The 26,717-nt window shown below is 47.1% G+C and overlaps 1 protein-coding gene across 1 annotated transcript; it reads right to left on the bottom strand.

Moving 5' to 3' along the window:
* Window positions 1-6,057: 6,057 nt before the first annotated feature.
* On the bottom strand, window positions 6,058-24,055 carry LOC130372608 (leucine-rich repeat neuronal protein 3). The gene is made up of 2 exons (XM_056578710.1): window positions 23,540-24,055; window positions 6,058-9,989 (listed from the first exon to the last, which is right to left on the bottom strand). Exon 2 carries the CDS (start codon window positions 9,507-9,509, stop codon window positions 7,380-7,382), a length of 2,130 nt encoding a protein of 709 aa, XP_056434685.1. The 5' UTR covers window positions 9,510-9,989; window positions 23,540-24,055; the 3' UTR covers window positions 6,058-7,379.
* Window positions 24,056-26,717: the final 2,662 nt, after the last annotated feature.

Raw genomic sequence — 26,717 nt, 5'->3', positions numbered from 1 at the left:
GAGACACTGTCTAGAAACACAGAGGAGAGGGTGGGGGAATGGGTGGTTTGGTTGTTGATTGATGGTAGACTGTAGCCGTGTGTGTGTGTGTGTGTGTGTGTGTGTGTGTGTGTGTGTGTGTGTGTGTGTGTGTGTGTGTGTGTGTGTGTGTGTGTGTGTGTGTGTGTGTGTGTGTGTGTGTCCGGGCACACAAACGCAAGCCTCAGTGTGAACAGACAGCACAGCAAAATGGATAATGAGCCACACACAGTAGCAGCCACACGCACACAAAACTCATTTTGGTTAGTGATTAGCTTAATTAGCAGCTAGGCCCGCGCGGCAGACACAACTGATAAGCATCCAGACATGTGCGTGTGATTTGTGCCCATTTGTTGACTGGAGTGTACACACACACACACACACACACACACACACACACACACACACACACACACACACACATATAAAGCTTGGCATGCCAATCGCCGTCGCTGTTATTAGGTCCATAAACTTGGACCTATACGGGTGGAAAACATATTGCACGCTAACCAAAGCCACCGTGATTGCCGCCGCGGTGTCTTTGCAGGGCGGACACACAACGACACTCTTGAGCCTTGACCCCCCCCCCCCCCCCCGCCACCCCCAATCTAATAAAACCCTTTCATCCGTCTCTCTCTCGCGCGCTGTCCGCCTGTATCTCTCAGGCTCGCTCCCCTCTGTCTCTCTTCGCCACTCAATGCTGCAATCATTACATCAAAGAGTAAGACCCTTTGAGCTGGAAGAGACGCGCACAAAATGCTTTATGGGGCCCCCGTGTCAGCCAAGGGACCCGCATCCCAGGTTATTACTACACAAATACTCATCGTGACATCTGTCACATGGGCCTAGTTTGGGCCAGTCACACATGTCAAGGGATTCAAAGGGCGGCAGAAGAGACACGGTCCATAAAAATCCCTCCAAACCATGTGTTGTTACAAGCGAGTTATTCATGTTAACTTCTAAAAAAGAGCTCTTTTGGCTGTGAGTAATAACGTATATTACTACAGGTTTGTTAATTCATCAGCCTTCCAACGGCTCTTGAAGAAGTGGACTGAACTGAGGGGATATGAACGTGTAACTAAAGTAGTTAGCATGAAAATCAGCCGAATATACTAAACTAATTATAGTACATATTGTTGTTTGTTTCCTGCATAACTTTAAAAAAAGAACTTCCTGTACAATACATGAACTTAGCTTCTGGATGTTCGTTTGCTGATGGATAGGTAACAGCCTGTAGCAATGCACACTTGAAAGAATGTATCTACTTTCATTAAAGTTTGCCAAAAGCATTGCAAAGGCCCACAATGCCAGTGTAGAAAAAAAAGTCATTAGATCGTTTTTTTTTGTCATCCTGTTCTTTTGTATTCAGTGAGGCCAATTAAGTTTCCTGTAACTCCCGACTATCAGCCTGGAGTCAAGAAATAATAAGTACTTGAACCTTAATTATTTTTGCTGGGAAATTAAAAAAAAATAAAAAGGAATTTCTTGAAGGAATTCAGCAAGTTTCCTTATTTCTTGGTTAGCTTTTTATTTTTCGCTTGTATTGCGCAAATCTTAACTTGGGCAACGACTGGGGAAATGCAGTAGTCTATAGTTCAATTAAAAACTACAGCATGCTGATTCATCGAACGCAATGCAACACTGGGCATCCATGAGAAATGATACCTCATGATTTTACAGAAACTGTCATGCTGGACTATTTGCTAATATGAAAAGGGGATTGCTTCATATGCATGTTGTGAAGCAAACTTTGTCCGCAACATCTACTCTGTTTCCATGTACAAATCTTGGAAAAGTCTGACCAATTATCCACCATTGGTCTGGAATCGGTGGATGCTGCAGAATGATTGCTCCACAACTCATGCAGGAGGCAGTACTCCATGACGGTTCCTCTCCGAGTCATTTTGAGGATAATAAGCATCTGCTTGAAAGTATGCTTCTGATCGAAGCTAACAAGCGGAACGGAGACGAATCTTTCCCCACATGGATCTCCACTTGGATCCCTGCGCCTCCTCTGCTAGCAGATGGGTGTTCCTCAATGTCCTAAGCCCTGGCAGCATCCGGAAACTTCCTGTTTCCCTTTCTCCCCCCCCTCACGCTCTCTCCCTTTCACTTACCAATTCCAATCAGCTGTCATGCAGTGTGTGGATACCTCATTAGTCCTGGCATTGATCGGGGATATGCACCCCCAGCTGCACGCATTCTCCCTAACAAACCAACGCCGAAGAAATAAACAAAATAGAGAGCCAGAGAGAGCAGTCAATCAATAGGCTCGGGAAATGTTTTGTCTATTCAGGAATGGGACTACCAATTAGAGGAAAAGCCCTTGTTGTGGGTCATACTAAACCTGGTTTGATTTTCATTGACCGCACCGTAGCTGCAGAAAGCTATTGTCCAGTAGCTCCCTGTTTAGCATGCTCGGCTACTCATACCACCTATGACAATTGAGTAGGCTAATGCCCTGTGAGGCATTAACGCACAAAGAAACGTAAAAAAACGAAATTGAATCGATGGAACATTGTTGATTATGAATGGAGGGCCAACAATAGTGTGGATTGCATATTGAGTGAAGTGCAAGTAGATATCAGGCAGAAGCTTGCAACGCGAGGCATTTATTTTCGTGAAATAGTGTGCCATTAGCTACACAGCCTCGCCAATAATACAATCGACCAGACCATTGATACAGTTTAGGGAGGATGGAACATATGTGTATGTTTTCTTTTTAGAGAAAGAGAATGTCTCCGTACCTCAAGCTTGCCCTGCGAGTGTAGTGCTAGTGACAGTGAATTATACATAATATATAAAACAGAAGAAACATGTGAAGGCACATCTTGCTCATCTACATGCTTACAGTACGGAGCGCGATGCTAATGGAAATGGAAACCAAGAGCGAGGCCAGACAAAGCAGAGATGCACGCTCAAATGGCTTTTGACTGCTTTCTGATGAGCCATGGCAAATCTAGTGTGACGCTCTGTCTCTACTTTTCAAGGGATACACAGCAATGCATGTCCGTGATGGCATTTCACAGGGCACTCACGCTGGCTCACTGACGATAGACTAGGCTCAGCTTACCATGCACATATGATGGTTTACTTGTCTTCTAGGAAATACATTATTTAGGTCAACGTGTACAAAAATCTTACAATGCATCGATATTGTTACTTGCAGATTCACATGTTCCAAACATTAATACATGTTATTACATGTTTTAACATTAATACATGATATTATAGGTTGCAAAGCAGGCCACACTATTGTTAATCATGTTTCTCTTTATTATTATTCTTCCGCCTCATTTTAGGTAATGATCTCCTCCTACAATGTTGCATGCATAAAACCTTAGCCCATTGCAAAGCATTGCACATATCGGTACAATGCACCATTCCTACGATTTCTTTTTAATTTTGCCATAACTCACAATCCCAAAAAAAAATTCAGCCTCATTATTCGATCAAATCACAAGTCCACTTTAGAGCGGCCCGGGGACTTCGAACTTGGCATGCATTCTCATTAGCCCTGCTAGCATTAGCATGTCAGCATCCGCACGGAATATTGTGCCCACTACGAGTTGGCTCACGCAACCACAGGCATTTCCTTCAGAGATGCACATGTGGTGATATGTCTAGTTGTTTGGTGATACTGTTGGAAGACAGTTGATGGCTCATATGGCTATCTTAAAAATAATTGACATTTAGCTAGAGGAATTCACTTGTCTTTGTCTGCTTTTTTATGCTTCATTGGAATATGGAGCATAAAATACAGCAAATACTTGTTGCTGCATTGGTCGACTTCTTTCATTTCAAAATCTTGAATCTCTTCTATATAAACTGCGTAATTCTACGCTCCAAGAAAGAAAGCAATGGTTGGTTTTCATATGAAAAGACAATAATTCTACACTTTTGATTCACTCATTGATCTGCCTCATAAAATTGCCATCATCATTATCGTTCACTTTCATTTGCTTCTTAATGTATTTTAATGGTGTTTACATCGCGTTATTAAATGCCCATGCCAGTGTCTCCATCTCCAACTTGACGCATATCAGAGTAAAGAAGAGGAAGCACGCACTGCGGTGTATTTATAACCTCACCCCCACCACTTCACGGCTGCTTGTTTGACAACGATCCGGGGCAAAATTAAAATGAATACATAACCAGTGTACTCACGCCCACCACTAAGGCATCGTACAGTACACGTTCCCACAGTAGCAGCCTCATTGCAGTGGGTTCCTCTTTCTTTTTCGAGGGAACAAGGTAGGCATAAACATTTGAAATATGTGAAGATTCAGCAAGTAGCCTTCCTCCTCCTCCTCCTTCCTCTTCCTCCTCTTCATCACCCTCCCTATGGATTAAGTGGTGACAACTCCCCACTTCTTTTCATGTGGGATTCCAGTTAAATCCATAGAGGGTTATTTCTTCCCTCTCCCCTAGATATAGGGTACATCCCATGTAAGAATATCGACGACAAAAGGGCCTAGGCACCTATATTCTTTACAATCCTTGCTAGTCAGAATGCATTAGAGTCGGAGGCAAGAGAGGGGAAGGGAAGAGAAAGAATAAATCGCAAGAGGGGGAACCCGGTGAGATAAAGAGCTGGTGGAAACGTATGCGATCGGGAGGGACAGCCGGCTAAATTAGTTTCTGGGTCGCATTCAGCTTATTCAGCCAAGGATGTAATCAAATCACATTGTTGTCCGCAAAGAACCCCACAAAAAAACAACCCAATATACCCATGAGCTTCTGCCTGCGAATACCGCTGAGTTATATAGTACTTGTGCTGCCATCTGGTTTTCTTTCTCTGAAGACGGACAGACATGAATACAAATGGACCCAAGGCTGCATGGTACATGCTGCGGTACTGCTGTTTTTTTATTTTCTCAGACAGTGAACATAACACTAGCTAGTTTGTGTGTGTGGGTGAGTGTGTGTGTGTGAGTGTCTACCCTTGTACTATGCATTTGAGAATCGGCTCTAGTTGGTCTCCAAATGAACCCACACTTTGTTAGTGTGTAAGTGTCCTTGTCCGTCATCGCCCTTTTGAGTGTGTGATTTTATTTGTGAGTGCATCCGTCACGAGAGCACAGCCTCTCTGCTTGCACACTTACCCAGGAGCGGCCTGCGGACGAAGACAGAAACATGGGAGGACTGAAGTGTTGCCTGAGGAGCAGAACCCCCTGCCTCGCGTCGTACTTTGAACCACCCTCTCTCTTGTCTTTGACCGAGTGGCGCACTCTAAAAGGCTCTGTCCGTGGTGCTGACGGCCCGGCCTTCGTGCAGAGAGCGCCGTGTACCCTCTTGATGATTCCACTGCGTCCCTGAGATCTATTCATCATGTCTTGTTTTGTTTTTTTCTTCTGCATAATGGAGTGAAAAAAAAAAAAAACGCAGTCAACTTACGTAATGAAAAATATTTAAAATCCCTTCACTCTTGAATCTGAATCCCGTTGCTTGTTTCCCTTTCTCTTCATCCGCTGTTGGGTGTAGAGCGGCTTTTTTTCTTTTTGCCGAGGCTGGGTGAGCAAGGATAAAAGAGGCGGGCACTATGTGACCGAGATTGTACCGCGGCTATATTCAGATCAGGACTGAAGGACAAACGCGTCCTTAATGAGCTGCTTAATGAGTTCAGAGGGTGTTTTGTTACCCCCCTCCCTTTTCTTTGTTGTTCATGTCACAGGTTAGGACAACTATTCGACCATGAAGTGGTACTCACTTCACATCTGCCAAGTGGCCTCCCCCCCCCCCCCCCCCTTCTCAACTCCCACACCTCATGTCACTCTTAAGGCAGGTGTTTCTAGAAATAGGACACAGGGGCAGCCATTTTAAAGTGTTCTCTCTCTCGCTAGCTTATAGTGTTAGTGATGGTCCTGTCAAAGAACCACTTAACACGGGATCTTCATGTAACAAATCGCTTCATGTAACGGCCCCTTCTAAAGGATGAACCTTGAATTTAAGAAATGGTTGGAAAATAGCATTTTTATGCTTTTGTGCCCGACAACTGATCAGAAATTCACAGACAATAAGGCATCAACTGTTTGTAAAAGAAACAATCACATTTATTCTTTTTAGCACGATTCCCAAGTCTGTTGTGCCCATTGATCACATATAGTACAGTCAATATAAAAATGGCTTTTTAACTTTACACCCAAAGCAACAACGCAATGTTTTCTTAAAATATGTATGCTAAAAATACCGCTGAAGTATTTTTTTGTCACTAGAATTACTGGAGATTAGCTTGTGATTCTGCAGTGATGACATGGCCATATTTTGCTGTTTTTCAACATTTCTTAATTATCGTCCTTTCTTTTTGTTTTCAGTTGACTTCATGTCGTCCGCGTTGTAGGCACTTACCGGGGCATAACAAACCACGTCCAAACCTTCAAGGGGGAGGTAAAACACCACACATCTCAACCTTTTTAAGAGTCAAATTTTACATATGTATATAACTTTATATGATTAATTTCTTACATCCTTTCATATTTTACCCAGCCGCCATTGCTATGAGAACTACGCAGCACAAACAGCCATTTCTGCAAATGTCCTCTCCAGGCTCCCATTTCCAGAGTTGAATTTCATTTAGCTTAATGTAGGCCTAGTTGTAATCAAGAGAGCAGTTGGTTCCTTCCCTACAATTTAAAACCCATTTAAACCGCATGGATACAGAGGGATTCTCATTACATCACCAGTAGAGTAGAATATATAACAATATTTCCATGAAAATTCAAGAATCCTCATTTTAAATAGAAAAAAGAGAGGGAGGGAAAGGGGTATATTTCATCAAAAGGTATACACCATAGTCACTGTTATTCGTCTATTCTACTAAATCCCTCTTTTCCAGGTATAGACAGCCGCTAGTTACTGTTTTTCTCTAACTCGTCTATGGATGTTTGACAAATCACAGACGGTATTGCTTGGGACCACACGGACAGTTCCACAACTCTGAACACATTTAACAGTCAATTACACAAGAGCCCGCTCAGCATTGCATTGTCTTGCTCTCACTCTGTCTGTATTTCTGTGGGAATGGTACTGAAATGTATCCTTTAGCAGTACAGCAAGTACTCCCAACCGCCGCCGCCCAACCCAGTCCTGCCGATGTTAGCTCGGGTAGATGAAACGGTTGCAAAGCCATCTCCTGAAGTTAAAAGTTCAAACTTGGGCGAGTGTGTCATTCAATTCCATCTGTTCCGCCCTAATCCGTTATCCGTCTCGTCACTACATCTGAGTTTGAACTCCCAAAGGGAAGGGGGCGGGAGAGTTGCAATTTGAACAATCCTGCAAAAAAATAGCTGTCTTTCATTTCTCCCCCTATGGCCTCGTCTGTTCTTCCGCAGTCGTGTGGTACTCTCCTCTCGCCGAACTTCCTAAAAGGCATTGTCAGATACGTTTATGACTGTGGCTTTCACTTCCACTCCGCTCGGCATGCCTTTCCCCGGGACCCACAGCCTCGTTAAGAACGGCGAGTAGACGCCGGCGGCCTCCGGCGGTGTGAGCGCGTCTTTGGACTCGCACTTCCTTAACTCCCCGTAAAGGTGGCGGTTCCTCAGCGACACGTAAATAAGCAAGCAGGCCACAGACACCATGGCCAGCAGGGACCCGAACACGGTGATCATCGCCGTGTCCCACTTCGCCGTGTCCTGGACTCGCCGCTCCAGCGCCTTGGTGGTGACGTTGACGCACTTGGTGTCGTGGCTGGAGTGTGCGCCGCGTACCTCCACACACACTTTGTACGGGGTGGCCGGGCTGAGGTGGGTGAGGTTGTAGACCCGGACGTCGGAGGGTACCCTGGCAGTGAACGCCATGGTGGGGTGGTTGGCGTCCGTCAGGGTGTACCACTTGATGCTTGGCGCCACGCCGCCGTGGGCGGCGTTCCAGGACACCACGATGGACCTGGCCTCTAGCGACTTGATCTCGACTTCCAGAGATCCGTTGGCGGCTTGGGGGAAATATCCGTTCACTTCCACGGAGACCGACTTGAGGTCGGCGCCGACCAGGTTGTGGGCGACACAGGTGTAAAGCCCCGCTTCGTATTCCGTTATATCGTAGATGTCGAAGGTTCCCTCGGGGTGCATGTAAAACTTGTCCGACACGGTGTTGGGAAGAACCCTGGAACCAGACGGGGTGATCCAGTAGATGTCTGGTTCTGGTTCCGCAAATGCCCTGCAGTGGAGGGACACAGAGCTGCCGTTCTGTGCCTTGACGCGAGCGGGCATGCTTTCAGGAGAAATAAGCGGCAGGCAAATTTCCATCATTTCCCTGAAGTGCACCTGTCGAACATGCTGGCCTTCGTATTCTGGCGGCTCCACACAATACAGCGAGTCGGGTTCCATGAAGCGGATATTGGTCTTGTTCATGTTCATCCAGCGGACCACACAGTCGCAGCGGATGGGGTTGCTGTGCATGCTCACCTCCCTGAGGTTGGGGAGGGACTCGACGGTAATCCTATGGAGGGCACTGAGCGCATTACCGTTCAGCATCAGAGTCTCCAGCCTAGGTAGCTTGTAGAAGGCGTTGGGATGGATGTAAGACAGTTTAGGGTTGTTAGTCGCTTCTATTTTGGTAAGCTCGGGGAGGTTGTTCAGGGCAAAGCTGTCAATGGAAACTAGCTCTGGCATGCTGTTAATTCCCAGCTCTTTCAAATGGAGCATGTCCACAAAGTCCCCCCTCTGTATTCTTCCAATGGGGTTTTTATTCAGATCCAGGAACTTCAGGTTCTTCAGGGTTCTCAGGGCAGAGTGGGGCACCTCGGGGAAAATGTTGTCGTAGAAGGAGATGCTCTCCAACGTGTCGAGGCCCGCCAGCGCATCGTCCGGCAGCTGCGACAGATTCATCCTGGTCAGAACGAGACTGCGGAGGTTAATGAGGGGTTTGAAGTTCATGTCGTCTATGAAAATGACGGGGTTCTCGCCGATCATCAGGATCTCCAGACTCGGCATGGCCTCGAACCACTCCTTGCTGATGACCTTGAGCTTGTTAGAGTTGAGGTGTAATCGCAGCAGCCTGTGCAGGCCCTCAAACGCTGTGTGGGAGATGGAGGAAATGAGGTTGTGATTCATGTAGAGCTCCTGAAGGTTTGGCAGCTCAGCCAAACAGCTCCCGGGCAGCACCTGTATCCAATTCTCCTCCATGTGGAGCGACAGAAGCTGAGGCAGGCTCCCCAGCTGCACGTCGCTGATGGAGGTTAAGTTATTTTGTGAGAGGTCGATCTCTGTGATGTTGGTCAGATAATCCAAAGGGTTGTTGATCTTCGCCACGTTGTTGGTTTGCAGCAATAGCACCTGCGTGTCCATCGGTAATTTCCCCGGCAGGCTGAAGAGTCCTACGTCGTTGCAGTCCACCGTGGGGGCCTCCATGTAGACAGAGCTAGGAGAGAACCACGGTCTGATCTGACACACGCAGAGTTTGGGGCAATCAAGTCTCTCCTCGGTGGCCAGCACGATGGAAGCCATGGCCAGGGCCACAAGGAGACGATCGGCAAATGACACGTCCTTCATATTGGCCCCCCGTTTCCCCGCCGGTAACTGGCCTCTGTTGACTAAGTGGTGTGCACTGTTGGCCTCACGAATAATGAATCATTTGTTTCCGACTGCATCGGCAAATGACTTGCAGCCCTCGCGACCGATCGCCACAGCGAGCTCTAGCAACGGCAGTTTGTGGTCCCCTGGGGGGGCTTCGGGTCTGGCTGCTGTCCTTGGATATAATGACCAATCAGTCAGTCCTCGCTGCTAGTGTCGGTGTCAGAGGCCAAGGCTGCAGTCAGGCAAAGGGCCCCAGAGGAAGGTGCAGTCGGGCTGGGGAAGAGGAGGGGAAAAAATGATGGCCCGAAAAAAAACTGGTATACCTCAGGGGAGTTACGGTCCAGTTATTAGCATTTACACGTTATCCACGGAAAATTCCAGAGTCCTTTGATGAAGGCTGTCCTCGTTAATTCAGCGGTACTAGCTTCCAGAGTCCATGAACCAGTCCATTCCAACCTGTGTAAAAAAAGAGAAGAGAGGGAGGGGGGGGGGCAGTGTGAGTATGATATGATAATGCTCAGCCGTCCAGGATTTTCATAAGAGAAGGATTTAGTCACATTGACATTTGTTATAGGCACACTGATGCATGTTGACATTTATATCGCACTGCCTACAAGCTACCACACCATGGCTTTATATGCGCTTGACCTTCTCTGCTTCATTCCTGGGACATATCTGTACCTTGTGATACGGCACTCAGGCTTGACATTAGCCGCGTATTATGAGTTTAAGAAGACGCTTTATTAGAAGTCCCTAATGGAGAGACTTCATAGGATGTAAGCATTTGTCTCCTGGGCAAACGCCTGCAGACATCAGGGGTTTACCATTTCCTTTAAGCCCACCGATAAAAGAATCCAAAGTGAGACAAACACGACTAGGCCTGTGTTGCCTCTTTTTAAAACCTGGAGGGACATCACTGGAAACAAATAGCCTCGGTTTTTTTTCCTAAGCAACAATGAGCATTTGCTTGTATTTTATTTGGTTCAGAACCAATTACCCCCCTTTTTTTAATCACCCCTTGAGAACCCAAACTGGCTGCTCAAAGAAAGGCACTGATTCCAGCTTGATGGCTGCCATTGCCAACTAATGAAGTGGGGGAACGTCTCAGCCCAGTGCTTTGTGCTTTCAGGAGAGCCTCCATCTTTTTAACAGTACCGAATATTGATTAAGCTCTCCTGGAAAAAAATCGGAACAGAACAAGCCTTAACAACACATGTTAATTCCACAACGTTATTTTATTAATTGTACCCTATCGGTAAAAAAGAAAAAAAAGGGAACGAATGACATTCTGTGGTACCGTATGCTGTTTTTTCTGTTTTTTTCATGACATCTGTTTGTTTTGGTACGGTGTATTTTCTCTTTTTACTCTCCATTTATTTACTTCTTCGACCCGACTCTGCTAGAGACTTTACCCTGGAGTCTCCGCACATTGGGTGCACTATGTAATTTGTTATACATAACTGCCTCTCTCGCAGAACAGATGGTTTGATGGTGCTTGTGGTGTGACGGTCCAAAGGAGCACTCGGTGTACACACACACACACACACGCGCACACGCACACACCATGCTATATTTAAAGAAGGCAGCCGACAAAGGAGGACCACAGGAAAACATTTTCCCCCGAGGTAACCGGGTCGTGTATGACAGGCGGGGAAATAAGTGGCGAATGAAAACCGACTATTGAAGTAAAAGAGGGTAAAAAAAGGGTATTTCAAGGTAATAAGAAACATGAATTCGAGCTAGGGTCACGGTCAAGAAAGCTTGCTGTTTTTCAACCGAGTACATATAAAGAGTTTTGGATTGATTTGGCTAGACAGACAGATGGGTAGATAGGGACATATGGATGGGTGGAGACAGAGACAGATAAAGAGATGGATAGAGCGATGGGTGGATGGGTGGGGCGATAGGAGAGAGAGAGATGGATGGACGGGTTAAGAGATTGATTGTATGAGCGCGAATCGTAAAAATACCACTGCAGGCATAACTACACAAGGCCAGGAATTGTACTTGTGTGTGTGTGTGTGTGTGTGTGTGTGTGTGTGTGTGTGTGTGTGTGTGTGTGTGTGTGTGTGTGTGTGTGTGTGTGTGTGTGTGTGTGTGTGTGTGTGTGTGTGTGTGTGTGTGTGTTTGCACACGTGTGTGTTTGCACACGTGTGTGTTTGTGTCTGCGTACTAGTGTTTGTGTTTGCGCGCACTACTGTGTGTGGGTGTACGCACTAGGGTTTGTGTGTGTAGGCTCTTGTGCATGCAGTAGTGTGTGTTTGTGTGCGTGCACGTGGGGTTATTATATTATAAAGGGAGGACGGAGGAGGAGGAGAGTAGGGGGGGGGGTTGCTGGTGGAGTCTTTGTATAAAGGCACATGGCTCTTTAATGCACCCGGGGCATTCTGATAAACACAGCTTTGCCCCTCTCCTCCCTCCCCTGGTGAAACCATCTCCATTATAGCGGGTGCAGCTAATCCCTAGCCTGGAAACCTGGCCTGCCCTCGTAATTCCGCTTCATAGTGTTCTGGTCTTAACCCCTGCTCGCCGGATGCATGTATTCATTAGTTTATTCGAGACTCGTCGTTATCAGCCTCAACGATACTGTAACCTAGCCAAGTCAAGTGGTCGCCGTGCGTCGCAGAAGTGTTTGTTTGACAGTGTTTACTTTTTTTATATTTTTACGAACTGATTTTCCCTAACTGTTATTTGGAGGGCTGTAATATTATCTCCGTCGTTAAACATTATAACGAAAACAAACCCTGAGCGACTATCAAAACCTAACCTCTATACACAGAGAGAGGGAGTGAGTTGAAAAGGGAGGAGTGAGGTTGAGAGAGAAAAAGGGAGGGAGGGAGGAGGTAATTTGGTGAGAGACGGCGGGGGGGGGGGGGGGGGGGGGGGGGGGGGGGGGGGGGGGGGGGGGGGGGAGAAACCTGTGAAAACTTTCGGCGGGGAATTTGTATGCCGAGTGAATTCAGGGTGACATCTTATTTGGCAACGTGTCTGATGTGGTAATGGCCAAGCAAAATAGGGCTGTGTGGACCGGGCCGTGGGCTGCATACTAATACCTCCCCGACTAGCACCTCATCGACGGCAAAGTAAAATAAAACGCCTCTCCTCTCCGCTACACCTGTTCCGAAGTTTGACAAAAAAATGCTGAATGGGCACACTTTCACCGAATCGTTTAAGTGAACCCCCCCACGCCCCTCTCACGGTCGTCTGTAAATCATCCACAAACAGTTGAACAGGTAATTTCCTATTGGGCCGATCCATTAAGGGTAAAGCCCGGTAAAATAAGGAATTAGCGTTTTATTCACAGGGCCCTGCTCCGTGACTGATTTGACTAAGGAGACCGCTCCAGCTGTACTAACTTATTACAGCCGGTGGTCTCCTGCCCCCCCGGCTGTAACACCCCCGCCCACATCTTTATGCCTGAACCCCCCCCCCCCCCTCCCCAATCATCCATGTGCCTGTAACGGTGTCGCCGATAATGAGAGAGAGAGAGAGAGAGAGAGAGAGAGAGAGAGAGAGAGAGAGAGAGAGAGAGAGAGAGAGAGAGAGAGAGAGAGAGAGAGAGAGAGAGAGAGAGAGAGAGAGAGAGAGAGAGAGAGAGAGAGAGAGAGAGAGAGAGCGCGCTATGAGGGGGACTTGGTGAATTAGAGAGATTAAGTAAAAACAGAGGGGTTGTGTTCAACAAAATGACCTGCCATAGGACCCAAGGAACACATCAATACTGGTGTATTAACCTTTTGTACGGACCACACACACACACACACACACACACACACACACACACACACACCCCTCCACTCGCCATACCCCAAGAAAGCTGTCACCATCACACACATTCTGTAAAGATAATATTAATGCCGGGAATTAGCCCTAACCTAGTTAACCGCCTTCCGCCCGTAAACAAAAGCCAAGCGTGTTGCGACTTTAAGGAGGTAATAACTTTGCGTTTAGCCTCGCAGTTCGCGGGACAGAGAGGAATGTTGTTAATATCGCCGGGGCAAATAGAGTTTAGAGATGGATGCCCCTAATCTACACCTGGAAAAAAGGGCTTTTAGCCAAAGGAAAAAAAGAAATAAAGGCAAAAGAGGCGGGGAGTGAGAGCTATCGAATCAGCCGCCCCAGGTAATGTACCCAGCAGGGTTTGAAATTGGGTTTCCTGTTAAACTCCAGCACTCCGATGGCGCAGCTCCAACGCGGCGGTGGCGGCGGCGGCGGCTGGTGCTGTGGCATGTGCTCACGGGAGTGGGGCCGGTGAGCTCCTTTATAGGTCAGGATAAGGCCCTCCGTCACGGAGATAACTCGCCGTCCCAAGGTGTCGGGCCGGCGTCCGGGGGCCTCTCTCTCCCGCCTCTCGATCGTCTCGTCCTGAGCTACCCTTCCATTACAGGGGCCCCACCTGACAGCCAGGGGCCCGGGGGGTAGGGGGTGGGGGTAGGGGGGCTTTTCCACTTCTGTTGTGTTTATCCATGCCTCAAACGGTGGGCCGTTTAATCCCCTGCCGGTACTTGACTCATCTCGAAAGGCACCGGAAACGGAATCAGAAAGTAACAGCCCTGTGGGTCAGTGTCTCTTCAGTTTTTGGTGTTTGAATTACATGAGAGGCATGTCCTGTCTGTTTAACCAGCTGTGTGTTTAAAATGTTTTCAGTCAATATCCTTTATTTTACCCGGTAAAAAGGAATTGAGATTAAAATCTGTTTTCCAACAATGCCCTGGCCAACAGTTTTTTCACATTGTAAGGGTTTTAAATCAGGGTTAGAATGGTTTGATTCGTCTTTTGATTTATTTCTGTATTTTTGTTTTTGTATTTTTACATCCTATTTGTGTTAACCATGGTACCGCAATGTTAGCGACCTTGATCTTACTATATATAAATATACAAACAAGGTCTTTTAAAACTGCCGATCCGAACGGATAAGCACGTGTGTTATTGCGGTGGGCAGCAGGAACCTCATAACCAGCATGACATTTATCATCACAACAAGCCTGCGCTGCCTCTTTGCCTTTGTCCTTTTCATATCGCCATCATAACTGCCAGGCTAACTTTAGATTAAATCCAATATCTGCTGCTGGTTGTTTGTGATGAGAACGTCCCCCACGCCTGTGTACTTTTAGCTTAGCCTTTTCCTCTGTGTACACATTTGATATGTTAAATCTAATAACTCGCAGGACTCACTATATGCCAAGACACTAATGGCTCAAGCTGTGTGGTTCTATTGCGTTGTAGTTCCAAAAAAATTGCCCCTCATCTTCAGATATCTTGGCAACACTAACACCTCACAATTACCATCGACTCACCGATTTGCATTTCATTTCATTGTCGTATCTGCATTACGCTCAGGCATTATCATATCCCTGCAATATCCGCTATGCTAAAAGCTGGTAGCACGAATACACCGGCCGGCTGTCCCTGGGATTCTGGTGATAAAACGCAGCGAGATACGACCACTTTAAATGAATCATTGTGCACGGGAGAGCAAAGAGCTTTTGTCACGGTATCTCCGCGGTGCTAATTCAGCGTGAGCCGTGACACACCATGCATCAGCAAAAGACAGGCAGGGCTGTTTGTCTTTCAACAGTTCACGGGGGGGGGGCCGGGATAGTCGAGTCTGATGCTAGGTAAAACTGAAAGGTTCTGGCTTGGAACCTCCTCTCGGTTCTAGCAATCAACCTGTAGTCATGGCGATAGTGATATACATAGCGGTATGCCCTCGAACCCCCAGATACATTCCCCTTCTACAAATAGATCTGGGGCTACGTCTACCAAACTGGTTCTGGGTACGATTCCTGCTCCAGGGGTCACTATGTAGGCATCATAGGGTAAGACCCCCCATAACCCCCAGGTCTGGGCGTTACAATGTTCGACTACCAAACTGAAGGGTTCAGGGTACGATTCCTGCTTCCATCAGTGTACATGTAGGCATCCTAGGGTAAGATGGCCCCAGAACCCCCATATAACTGCTCATTAATGAAAAGTATCTGCGGGGCAAGCTACAGAGTAGGTGATGATCAGATACCAAACAGAAAGGTTTGAAGAGTTCGATGCCCTTCTATGTACGGAGACTGCTGTGGATTCCCCCTGAGCCTCTTGCCTGTATCTTTTATTAACGCAAATGATTCAAACTCAATGTATGGATAACAGTATCTTCCAAATTACTTCGTAGTCGTTTAAACTAGTTACAGGACGAGATATCGCTCGCGAACCCTTAGGGCGCACAGATAAGCTTGGGAACCAGACGAATCTGCAAGCTTGTGTTTTATTTGCACTTGCCTATGCCTCTGGCCTCCCTCCTCCTCTTAAGACAGCGTGGGTTGGGCCAATGACAACCGATTATCTAATATGGGGCGGGTTCAGTACAAATGACAGTTCAGAGGATCGCCCTATGGGAACGCTATTGAAGCATTTTCATAACGCAGCACGACAGCTGCTGCCGATGTGTCATACGTTCCGGCAAACAGATTGGTTGCATGTCCATCCAACTCCAGCGTCCAGAGGCCTTTTGGACTGCGTCTTTTGAAAACGCCCCTTGGGAATCAAAACATTGACGTAGGCGTTCCAGACCGGGGGGAATTTGCCGAATTGGTGTGGCACTGACAGGCTCCAAACGGCGGGTGATTGGTGGAGAATCTCAAGTCATTCGCACGTCATTGAAATGTCCTGCAAGAGACCGGCAAGGGTTTGGTATGCAGATAGCGCTTAGCGGACGAGAAAACAAGATAGATCTAAGCAGCTTGGTCGAGCTGAGGAGGAAAGAATATGAGGAAAAAAAACAACTTGATTTTCCTTTGGAGACATTTGCCCGTGGGGGATGCTTATGAGGCTGTCCGCGGTTTAAGCGGTAACAAGGCAGTATTGTATCTGCGGGGAAGTAGGCATTACACTCGCGCTGGTAAGACCGGGCGGACGACATAAAGGTCAGGCACGAGTGGAAAGTAGGGCACGGCAGAATTGCCTCCTTATTCAGGAGACTGGCCTGTGTGTTGTAGGAACGCTTCGCTGGGAATTCTGATCTAGGGGGTAATAAGGCTCGGAAGGCTTTTCCACTTGCTCCTCCACCTCGGGACTCTCCTCTCCCACTTACTTCCCCCCCCCTTCTATCCTTTTCCACGTACGCAGCTTCTCCTGCTTCCTTCACTTCCCTTGCTCGCTTTCTTCTCTTCCTCCTCCAATCATTTCAAAAGGCATGTGTTCAATGCCCCCGTTTTCATCCCGTTTATTTTTTTTGCACTAGCTTTTGATGGTGTCTGCCGGCTGTTATTGACCTCGCCTCTTGGGACATTTCCACCGGCCATTAGAATAAATGTTTTCCTACTTTCCTCAACATTTCTCCTTTGCAATGCCGTGTGTGTGTGTGTGTGTGTGTGTGTGTGTGTGTGTGTGTGTGTGTGTGTGTGTGTGTGTGTGTGTGTGTGTGTGTGTGTGTGTGTGTGTGTGTGTGTGTGTGTGTGTGTGTGTGTGTGTGTGTGTGTGTGTAGACAACTTATTAACTGTCTTATCTAGCCCTATCAATCCGTGCACCCCATCCACCGTGGCTCTATCACTCTATCAACGATGCATGCCTATCGTTGGTTGCCGGGGCCCTCGTTGCCATGCGGGGCCGGGCTGCAGTCCCTCCACGATTTAATACGACCGAGTGGTCTGGTAAGCCTCTTGTGTGAGTGTGTGTGTGTGTGTCCGGGAGGGGGGGGGGGGTTAGTTAGGCTGGTTCTTTGCTGCCACTCCCCTTGCCCTTCACCTCATCGATTTACCATTTGGTCCAAGGTAAGAGAGAGTCTATTAAATAGGGTGACACTCGTTGCATGTGTTGTGCATGCACAATGTGCTTTTGCTTTGTGGCCGTTTCTTCTTTTGCACATCCATTTGAATCACTGTGTGTGTGTGTGTGTGTGTGTGTGTGTGTGTGTGTGTGTGTGTGTGTGTGTGTGTGTGTGTGTGTGTGTGTGTGTGTGTGTGTGTGTGTGTGTGTGTGTGTGTGTGTGTGTGTGTGTGTGTGTGTGCGCGCGTGCATGTGAGAACATCGGCCACGACTGGGGATGTAAACCTTTTTTTCGCTTACATCTGCTCCAGTATGGCCATGGATCAGTGGCGAGTCCACCGTTAATGCAAAATCAATGTTGCAAATTAACCGCGGAACCCTTTCTTCGCCTTTTCAGCCCTGAATCGGACAAGACATGCCCTTGAGCTGAGTAAAGGAAAACGGATCTCTTTTTTTTAATACCCTTTCTTCTTCCCAACGCTAGAAAACACTCACACCCACCTAGATGTGTAGCCTTAAATAGCGGGAGATACAAACTTTAAACATTATTAGTGTGCAAACATGCACCCCTATGTCTGCATGGTTTTGCAGACATAGGGGTTTTGGGGCAACCCAAAACCCCTACGAAAAACACGCAAAACATCCACACGCATACACTAGCTAATGTGTATGCATGCATGGATGCTAGTTTTTGCACACAGGTACCACCTGTCCACACATCTAGCAAGCAAACGACACCACATTCACCTCCTTCTCCATCACAAGCCAGGGCATCCTTCTGCATTCCCTAACCCTACCGAGTATAAAAGCTAACATGGGCTTGCAGGCCTGCTCAGTCAATGCACAAACTAGGACTGAACGATTTGGGGAAATAATCTAATTGCGATTATTTCTACCAATATTGCGATTTCGATTTAGAATGCGATTTTTCTTTTTAAAGTTCCTTATGTTCTGTATGACTCACTAAATAAGCAATAAATATCGCGTGCTATTGCATCGTGATACGGTTTGAATTTGGTTAATCGTTCAGCCCTAGCACAAACGCAGGCTGCACCTGCACCCCCCCCCCCCCCCCCCCCCCCCCCCCCCCCCCCCCATTCTGCCGGTCTAATACACCTCATGCTGCATCTATTAAAATTAAGCCAAGGTATCCAGCTTAAGGCTCCATGCTGATAAGGTCAAAGGCGTAGCGAACGCCCCGACGCACATTTCTCTCCCAACATAATCGCACACCTAGCTCTTGACCAAGAAAAGACGGGGGAAATCTGCATAATGTTCCTTGTAGAGCTCATGGCTGAAAATGAAAGACGTGTTTTGAGGGGAGGAGAGAGGAGAGAGGATGAGGGAAGGGTGAAGAGAGGTAAGGAGAACGGAGGACGAGAGAGAAGGCAGGAGAAGGGATGAGGGAAGGGGACAAGGGAGAGAATGGAGGACAAGAGAGAGAAGGCAGGGGAAGGGAGAAGGGGGGTAAGGAGAAGGGAGGACGAGAGAGAAGGTAGGAAAAGAGGGAGACAGCAGGAGAAGGGATAAGGGAAGGGAGGGGGGAGTGAAAGAGAAGTAAAGGAGAAGGCTGGACAAGAGAAAGGGGAAAGGAGACAAGAGCAGAGGAAAGGAGAGGAAGACAAGCCAGCCGTATTACCCTCAAAGTCGGGCGGCTGGGATGGGGGGGTGGTGAGGGGTTGTGTGGGTTGAATTGAATCTGCAGGTGCAAATGCGCCGTGTGTGCGCGCAGCGGGCAGGGATGCGTAGCTATCTATATTTATATGAATAATATATAGCCGGTCAAGGGGGACACGCGCCTGCCGGGGGATAAAGATCCTACGGTAGACGGAATCAATCATTACGTGGCACTGAAATGCATTTAACGCAAGCTAGGACCCCTTTATTATGATTTCATGGGTTTGGACGGTTCGCTTCTCGGTTTCAGTTTCGTTCTCCCGCCCTTCTCCCCCCCCCCCCCCCCCACTTCTCTATTCTCTCCTTGCACGTCTAGCCGCGAGCAGATGGATAGATACGCCGCCTCGGTAAAATAGGTTCCATGATGGCTTTCTGTGTTCTATTCAGTGACTCAGAATGATTCACAACACGGGCCTGATTGGCCACCGAATAATTAGTATGTGTGCGTCTCTGAGTGCTTGGTGTAAATTGTCTGTGCCTGGGTGAGTGTGGAGATTGGAATGGTGTGGGAGGCAGGACGGGAAGCATTGTGTGTGTGTGTGCATGCGTGGGTCTGTCGGCCATGTGGTGATTTGTGCCCGGATGTGTTCCCCTGTGTGTGTTTGAGCGTTTTGTGCCGGTGCGTTTTTTCATCAAAACAAGAGTGATTTGTTTGGTTCAAGCAAGTAGTCTCCACAGTACCGGATCGCACATTTAACTAGAACCTCTTCATCTGCATACCCAGGGGCTATATCTTTATGTACCAATCGGAACGGAAGAACAGATGGACGTCACAGCAGTGGCCCATATACATCCTCCATCTTCATTTTCCACTCGCGTTTGAAAACTGCGATATGTGCATGTGTTCCCGTCAAGTTCAACTCCGATGATAAACCACAAGCTCTGTATTTGGTGATGTGAATCACAATGTTGCATGCCTCAGCATCCAATCAGTGCGGTATCGCGACGCTTTGCACAATCCATTGTTGGATGTACATACGGTCAGAATAGTCTATTGTTTTGTTAGGCGTCTGTAATTGTACATTTGGCAGTAGCTAGCATCGGTGCGCCTGTTGCTTTTCCTTCATTGGTTCATAGATCTATAGGGCCTTATATTATATAGAGCAGAATATATTGATATGGGCTTTAATGCCTCTCTACACAGTGCTGTCAGTGGAAAGCAAGGGAAATTTAGCATATAGTATTGAACACCACAGGTGGAAATCAAACCTGCGCAACTACGAGAGGTAAATTTCCTTTGGGTTTAGCGCAGTAGTGCTTCCAGCAAAACCCTTTGTTGCAGTCTGTTTAAACGCCACAAAAGCAACATTTCAAGCTGCTAAAGTGATTCAGGAATATTATGGTCTGCACGACGTGGGCGTTCTCTCCCTGCTGACCAATCCTATGGAATCCATCATAATTGATTCGGAACACATTGCCTAATTGCCTGGATCCCGCGGCTAACGGCGGAGTTGTGATGTTTTATGCGTGTAGCCGCCGTATCCTTCCACCGCCCGGCCTCGTCACTGAGCATCCCTCAGCTCGGTTCACTGGGGACGGCGAGACAAACACCCGTACGTACGTACAGAACCAAACGGGAGCTGGCGACGCCCACACCCTTTCTCATCGCCGGCCTGCTTCTTGTTTTGTTTTGATTGGGTGAGCGTGCTCATTGGAGGACGCACAAGCTATTAAGAAAGGGCACATGCTCCGACACACAGGCCCCTCCCCCCCCCCAACCCTGGAGTGATAGGTTTACTCGCGTTAATGCGTGCACATGGATTTCGGTTTTGTTGTGTTGGGGGGAAGAAAAACGGCATTGAAAGAAGCAACCCCCCCCTGCAGGCATCTCGCTGTTGCAATTGTTACGGCACGGCTGAGAGAAAGCACACACGCGTGTGCTTCTTCAATTTGTTCTCCGTCGGCTGGAAGGCAGAGTTACGGCCCTCCGTCTCGGTCGACCTCCACCGCTGCGTCTGAACACTATTACCTGTTAGCGGGCCTCACAGGAACCTGTCTGCCCACTTGCTACCAGGTTGAGATTTATACGAAGCGCCCACGCCTCGAGTCGTGCGCGGGGGGACGCCTTCCGGAAGCTTCCGCGAGGCTGTGGCCCAGGTGCACGAGAGGAAAAAAACCAATCGAGCCGATTGTCTTGTCATTTCTCGCAGGGGATCAATAGGTAATTCACCACAGCCCCCCCCCCAACGCTCTTAAGTGTATGAGTTGTTGTTGTGAACATGGCTCTATTGATTTTGTTTTTAACAAAATGCAGTGGGATTATTGAAGCGCCCCCCCCCATTATGCTATTGTCTTGCTATTTATTGATATGAATAGCCTAGTGTGTGTGTGTTTGTGCGTGTTTGTTTGTGTGCGCCTAACTTGCTGACTCAAATAATGGACACAGCTCAACAAAGTCTTGCAGCAGATGTAATGATGTTACACACCGTCGTAATTAGATATTCTTTTGGATTCCCTAAAAAGACACAACTGTCTGTCTTATGTTGGTGAGGGAACAAATAGGTTATTACTTCCACTGAAAAAATGATAAGGGGATTGTAATAATAATTACAGGATGGCACTTGTGTGATATAGTACACCTCAATATGGCAATTACATTTGCCAACTGGCAAATATCTTACCCCAAAAAACGACGCCATGAAATATTGTACAGGCTGTAATTCCCTATAATACATATAAATCAGCAACCTGTCATAATTCTTCATCCTCATGCCAGCAAACCACCAAAATACACAAAACGTCTGAATCTGTTGTCTATGTGTTTTGAAACACTATTTCTAAGTGATAACAAGGAAGGTCAATGGTAGGTCCATAGATCGGAGTGGGGAGGCCTTAATGAGATCGTTTACAGAGTTGCTGTTGACAGCTACACAAAAACTTTTGATCTATTTTTGAGAGGTTTTTATTTAACAATGAAAAGGAAGGCAAAAGTTTGATTAAACCAACACTGGATAGACCGAGAATGCCTCTAGGCAGGTCTCTTTTAATGAGGAAATACAACCGAACATTAAATGTACCAGCATTATCTCCTAACCAACCAACATCTCTAAATGGTAATTTTATTGAATCACATATGTGTAGAGATTAGCCAACAACATATTAAACCCCACCATGATTATGCAAATGGTTGTGAACCATAAATTGGCCATTAACGGATCAGCCAATCAAATATCGGATCTAATGTGTGCGCAAATTCCGTCTTCTGGAGTTAAGGCCAGTTGTGGTTTTCTGTGTTTTATGCAGCGTGGTGTCTCATATTGAATGGCTCTCCTTGATGAGTCATTCCGATTTGAACGGGCCTCGTTGTGTTCCACTTCCAACACAGCCATACCAGACGCATTGATCACAACTTCACCGGAAATGGGAAACGGACGCACACTCATACACACACACACCCTCCCGCACACACGCACACAAAGGCACGCACGGTTGGAACGGCCGTATAACCACAAACGTGCGCATGACGAGATCACATCACCATTCAGATATACACATCTACTTCTGAAAATATTGTTCGGGATATTTTGGGTTGGTCGAGTTCGAAATAGATTTTGGCAAAGGAAACAAAGTGAATTCATAAAGAGCAACAGAGAGGCAGAGAGAGAGACTGGCAGAGAGGAAAAGACAGACGCCCCAATGCAGAGGGATTAATGAAAATCTCTCTCTGTCGCTCTCTCTAATGCGTGTGCATGTGTGCGTGTACGCGGACGGACAGGTAGCTCACCGAGGTAAGATCCCGAGCGACAGCACTAAACGGGCTCCTATGGGTGCTTCTAGGTGACAGGGTTAATCACGCAAGCAAACGCAGAAAATGTGAGAAGAAACCAAAAAAAAAGTAGGATCCGAGTCGAACATGTCCGATCCAACGTGGTACGGAGTATTTCTGGAACATACAGGTAGCCTATTATACGCAGGCAGGGTACACGTAATACCAAATGTAGCTTAGCCTCATGTCGATTACACTCGCATAGGTTTTTTCTAACGCAAAGCCACATGAAGGAGGACTGGGAGACGAGATCCCCACCAGGGTTTCTCTGGCGGGGGTCCTTCGAGATGTTTCTGGTGGTGGCTGGTGACGGCGGCGGTGGTGGGCATTTAGCAGACAACCACCATCACCCCTGTGATGCAAAGCTGTAGGCTATGATTTGTGCCAGTGTGCTCAGTGTCAGCTATTGAAATCGCACACGCTTTCCTCACCGCTTAACCTGCCTTTCAAAACGCTCCGAGACACCGTCTGCTGAGCGCATAGATCTGCAGGGTTGCGCAAAGCGCGCCGTCTCCACTCCACGCGAAAGACCGGGGTTCGAGGCCAGTGGTTAATATCGCATCATTTATTCGCATAAGGACGAATCCCTTTTTATTTCAGATCACTGACGTCACACAGTTCCTCTTAAACCCCGACGACAGGGGCCTACCTGGGGTACGGAACAGTGCCGAGCCATCGATTCGGTGCATGCAGGCGTTTCGCATCAACTTGTGTGTGCGTAGACGGCAGCTGCAGCCCGGAACACGCCAGAGCATCCAGAAAGAAACCAACGTTGAATATAGTGGGGAGGGGAAAATAGGTTGAACTTACCGGGTGTGTTAGACTCCGTAACGGGCTTTTATCCCCCTCTATATCTCCTTTTTAGAGACCCCTGGTCGGTCGCGAGAGACGAGAGAGAAGCGCGCGCCACATAGAAACCACCGAAGAGCGCGCGGCTTGGTTTCTTCTTTTTTTTTACGCAGTTGAGGTTGAGGATGAATCAGTTCAATCAGATCTCCGGTTCTCCTCTGCTCCGGAACCCACCGAGAACGAACCGAGAGGTACAGCCTCGTCGGGAAGGGGGTAAAGAGCAGACGTCAAAGTCCCCTCAACAACAAACCAGAAAAAAAAATCACGGTAAATCTGGAGATGGGTAGACGGTGAAATGTAGACACGTGTGTAACGGTTCCCCCACGTCTCCACTTCTGCGCCTCTTTCTCCCGCTCGTCTGTTCCGGTACGGCTGTTAACGGCGCCTCTCTCCCCTCGATCAAGTGTCATGCGGACCACCACATAGACGTCGACGCGCCCGCCGTCTCCTCCTCAGCAGTCATTAATATCGCGACGAACCCGAAGCGCGGCAGGACAGCCAATGGCGGGAGAGGAGCGGGGCCGAGTGTTTGCCGGGTCCGCGGCGCCGATTGGTCGAGAGCGCCCGTCACTCATATCCAAAAGGAAGGAAAGGAAGGAGCCTGTTTTTCATGTACGTATGTCTTCGACTCTTGGAGGTTTTTGAGGGGAAGAGATCGAGAGGGTGGCGCATGGAGGGAGGGAGTGGGCGGGTGGGGTGAGGGTGAGGGAAGAAAACGGATATCTGTACCTATTAGTGCAAGCGCCAGCCTGACTTTAGGTTCCCATGAGTATTTTGAAGGGATTGTTGTAGGCCTACACAGTGCACACCGATGTTCCTGGAGGTCAGTGAAGGGGGAGGATGACACACACACACACACACACACACACACACACACACACACACACACACACACACACACACACACACACACACACACACACACACACACACACACACACACACACACACACAAAGACAGACGGCATGTGTTGACTGTCAACACAGAAGGTGTTATTTTTGTCGAAATAATTTTCTTCTGATAGATTTTAAGTATGAACACACCTGTACCTGACCTGTGGGGACTTATATATAATTGCACACGTGTCAGTTTTAACTTTATGAAATACTGCATGTGCAGGCTATTTCGTGTATAGATCCAGTTGTGGTGGATACCCCTGGCGTATGTGAAGGCCTGGGCAAATCTGAGTAGGCCTGGTATTATAAGGCTTAAAATAGTATTATAATAATATATGACTTAAAATAGCTGAAAGTGTTTCCAAAAAGGACTTTGTGTTATTTGTGCTCCCGTAAAAACGGTGCTTTGTTAATATTACAACAAACACAGCATGATCACATTGATGCATGGAAAAATTTATTTTTCATGCTGAAAGATCTAGAAGAATCATGTAACATGTTATGTTGTTTATAATTGTTCTGTTGTCAGGGTCTGATATCGCTTCATTGAGGTTCGCTCGGCAGCAACAGAACTCCTATTGCTCAAAGCAGCCTTCAGTCGCCTATTAGAACACAATAACGGTCTTACAGAGTGTGGTGAAAATGTAACGACTGAGTGACAACTCGCTTAGAGAAAAGCATCAATTCTAATCGGGACAATGCTTTGCATTGAAAGCATTGAAATTATATTTTTCAAGGTTCACAGCTGGTCTCAACAGGATTTGGGGAAAAGTTAGGTCAGCGAAAACTACTCTGTGCTAGCTTCTCTGGGCTAGCTTCTCTGCGATAGCTTCTCTGTGCTAGCTACTCTGCACTAGCCTTTGAACCAAATTAATCTGCCTGCTGCTGTTTTATTTGCTCTGGCACATGCATCTGGCTCCCCTCCTGTCTGGACACATCTCCAGCAGACCGGGCACAGTTTGGGCCCATCACAACGGTTTATCTAACACGGCTGGGTTTGATGCGATACTACCCTATGTTCAGAGACAACCAAGATGGCCGCCGCTGATGTCTCACACATTGCGTTGATTGGTTGTAGGGACGATTCCGTGGGTGACTCCACTCGGCATGGACATTGGAAATACTGAGGTTCCAGACTTTACGCCAAGTTACAGCGTAAAGATTATCTGTGGATTGGTCCGGCGATGTCAGGCTAACTCTGTACAGGCTACTAGAGGTTAGTAGGTTAAGAGAAGCGGCTAATATGTTATGACTGTTGGGCACACTGATGATAGATTGAATCAGAGTGACTACCAATCTGAGAGTTGTATTACTCCCATCACAGGTCGCAGTATGTGGAAAACGATTCTATTCAAAGCGCTGTCGTTTTGTTTCTATTCTCGTTTGCCCTCAAAAAACACCCAGCTCATGTGATGCTAGCAGTATGTCACACCAGTCCCTTCTATTCTACAGTTTGGAAATGGCGTCCATGGCAACAGACCGCTGGATTTCCTAATTGACCAATCAGAATCTAGTAAACAACCTAGCTGTGTAATAACCTGTAATAAACACTTGCAATTAGAAAATGTCAACCCAGTTCCAAATCCATTTTTTATTCTGGAACATCATTTATAGATCTCAACTTAGTTGTTAATTCAGGGTCTCGTACCCCATTACTTTAAACATATATATTGGGAGCATTAACGCTCATTAGAATGTTTATTTGCATACAGAAAACCCTTTGTTCCACATGGAACATAAAATGGGTTATTATGGGCCATTTCCTATTAAGTTTACTTCAAGCTAATTAATCTCAATGAATTCCTTGCTGTGTAAGAGCTGTATTTATATATGCATTATCGCTGTACACGTCCTAAATGTGCCATTGTTGGTTTGCATAATTCATGCCCATTTATTGTGCATAGAGTACAATAAAATGATTGCATTATCTTACTTGTATAAAACCCATGGACGCTCTGTGCTGCAATGCGTTCATTATACCGATAAGTAATGTGATTTTGCAGATCATATTAATAACGTCTATGCATTACGAGCCATGCTTTCCTATGCATTCTTACTACTTCTTACTAATTCTCTTATATGTAATCGGATCACATTCCATGACGTTTAAACGTTTGTGGAGCAAGTCCATACCGTTCTCAGTCTCTGTGCACTTTAACTACCAGTAACATAAGAAAAATCCACAGAAAAGTCATCAGTCACTGAATGGTCAACCATTCTTTTGCAAGTCGTTAGCCCTTCA

The sequence above is a fragment of the Gadus chalcogrammus genome, chromosome 19, assembly GCF_026213295.1.
Source record: "Gadus chalcogrammus isolate NIFS_2021 chromosome 19, NIFS_Gcha_1.0, whole genome shotgun sequence".
Classification (NCBI taxonomy): domain Eukaryota; kingdom Metazoa; phylum Chordata; class Actinopteri; order Gadiformes; family Gadidae; genus Gadus; species Gadus chalcogrammus.
The sequence above is the reverse complement of the archived record's forward strand: the minus strand, read 5'-3'. Positions and strand labels throughout refer to the sequence as shown.

Bases quoted from the DNA above. Each gene is read 5' to 3' on its own strand.
- LOC130372608 (XM_056578710.1), bottom strand. From the start codon at position 9,509: ATGAAGGACGTGTCATTTGCCGATCGTCTCCTTGTGGCCCTGGCCATG.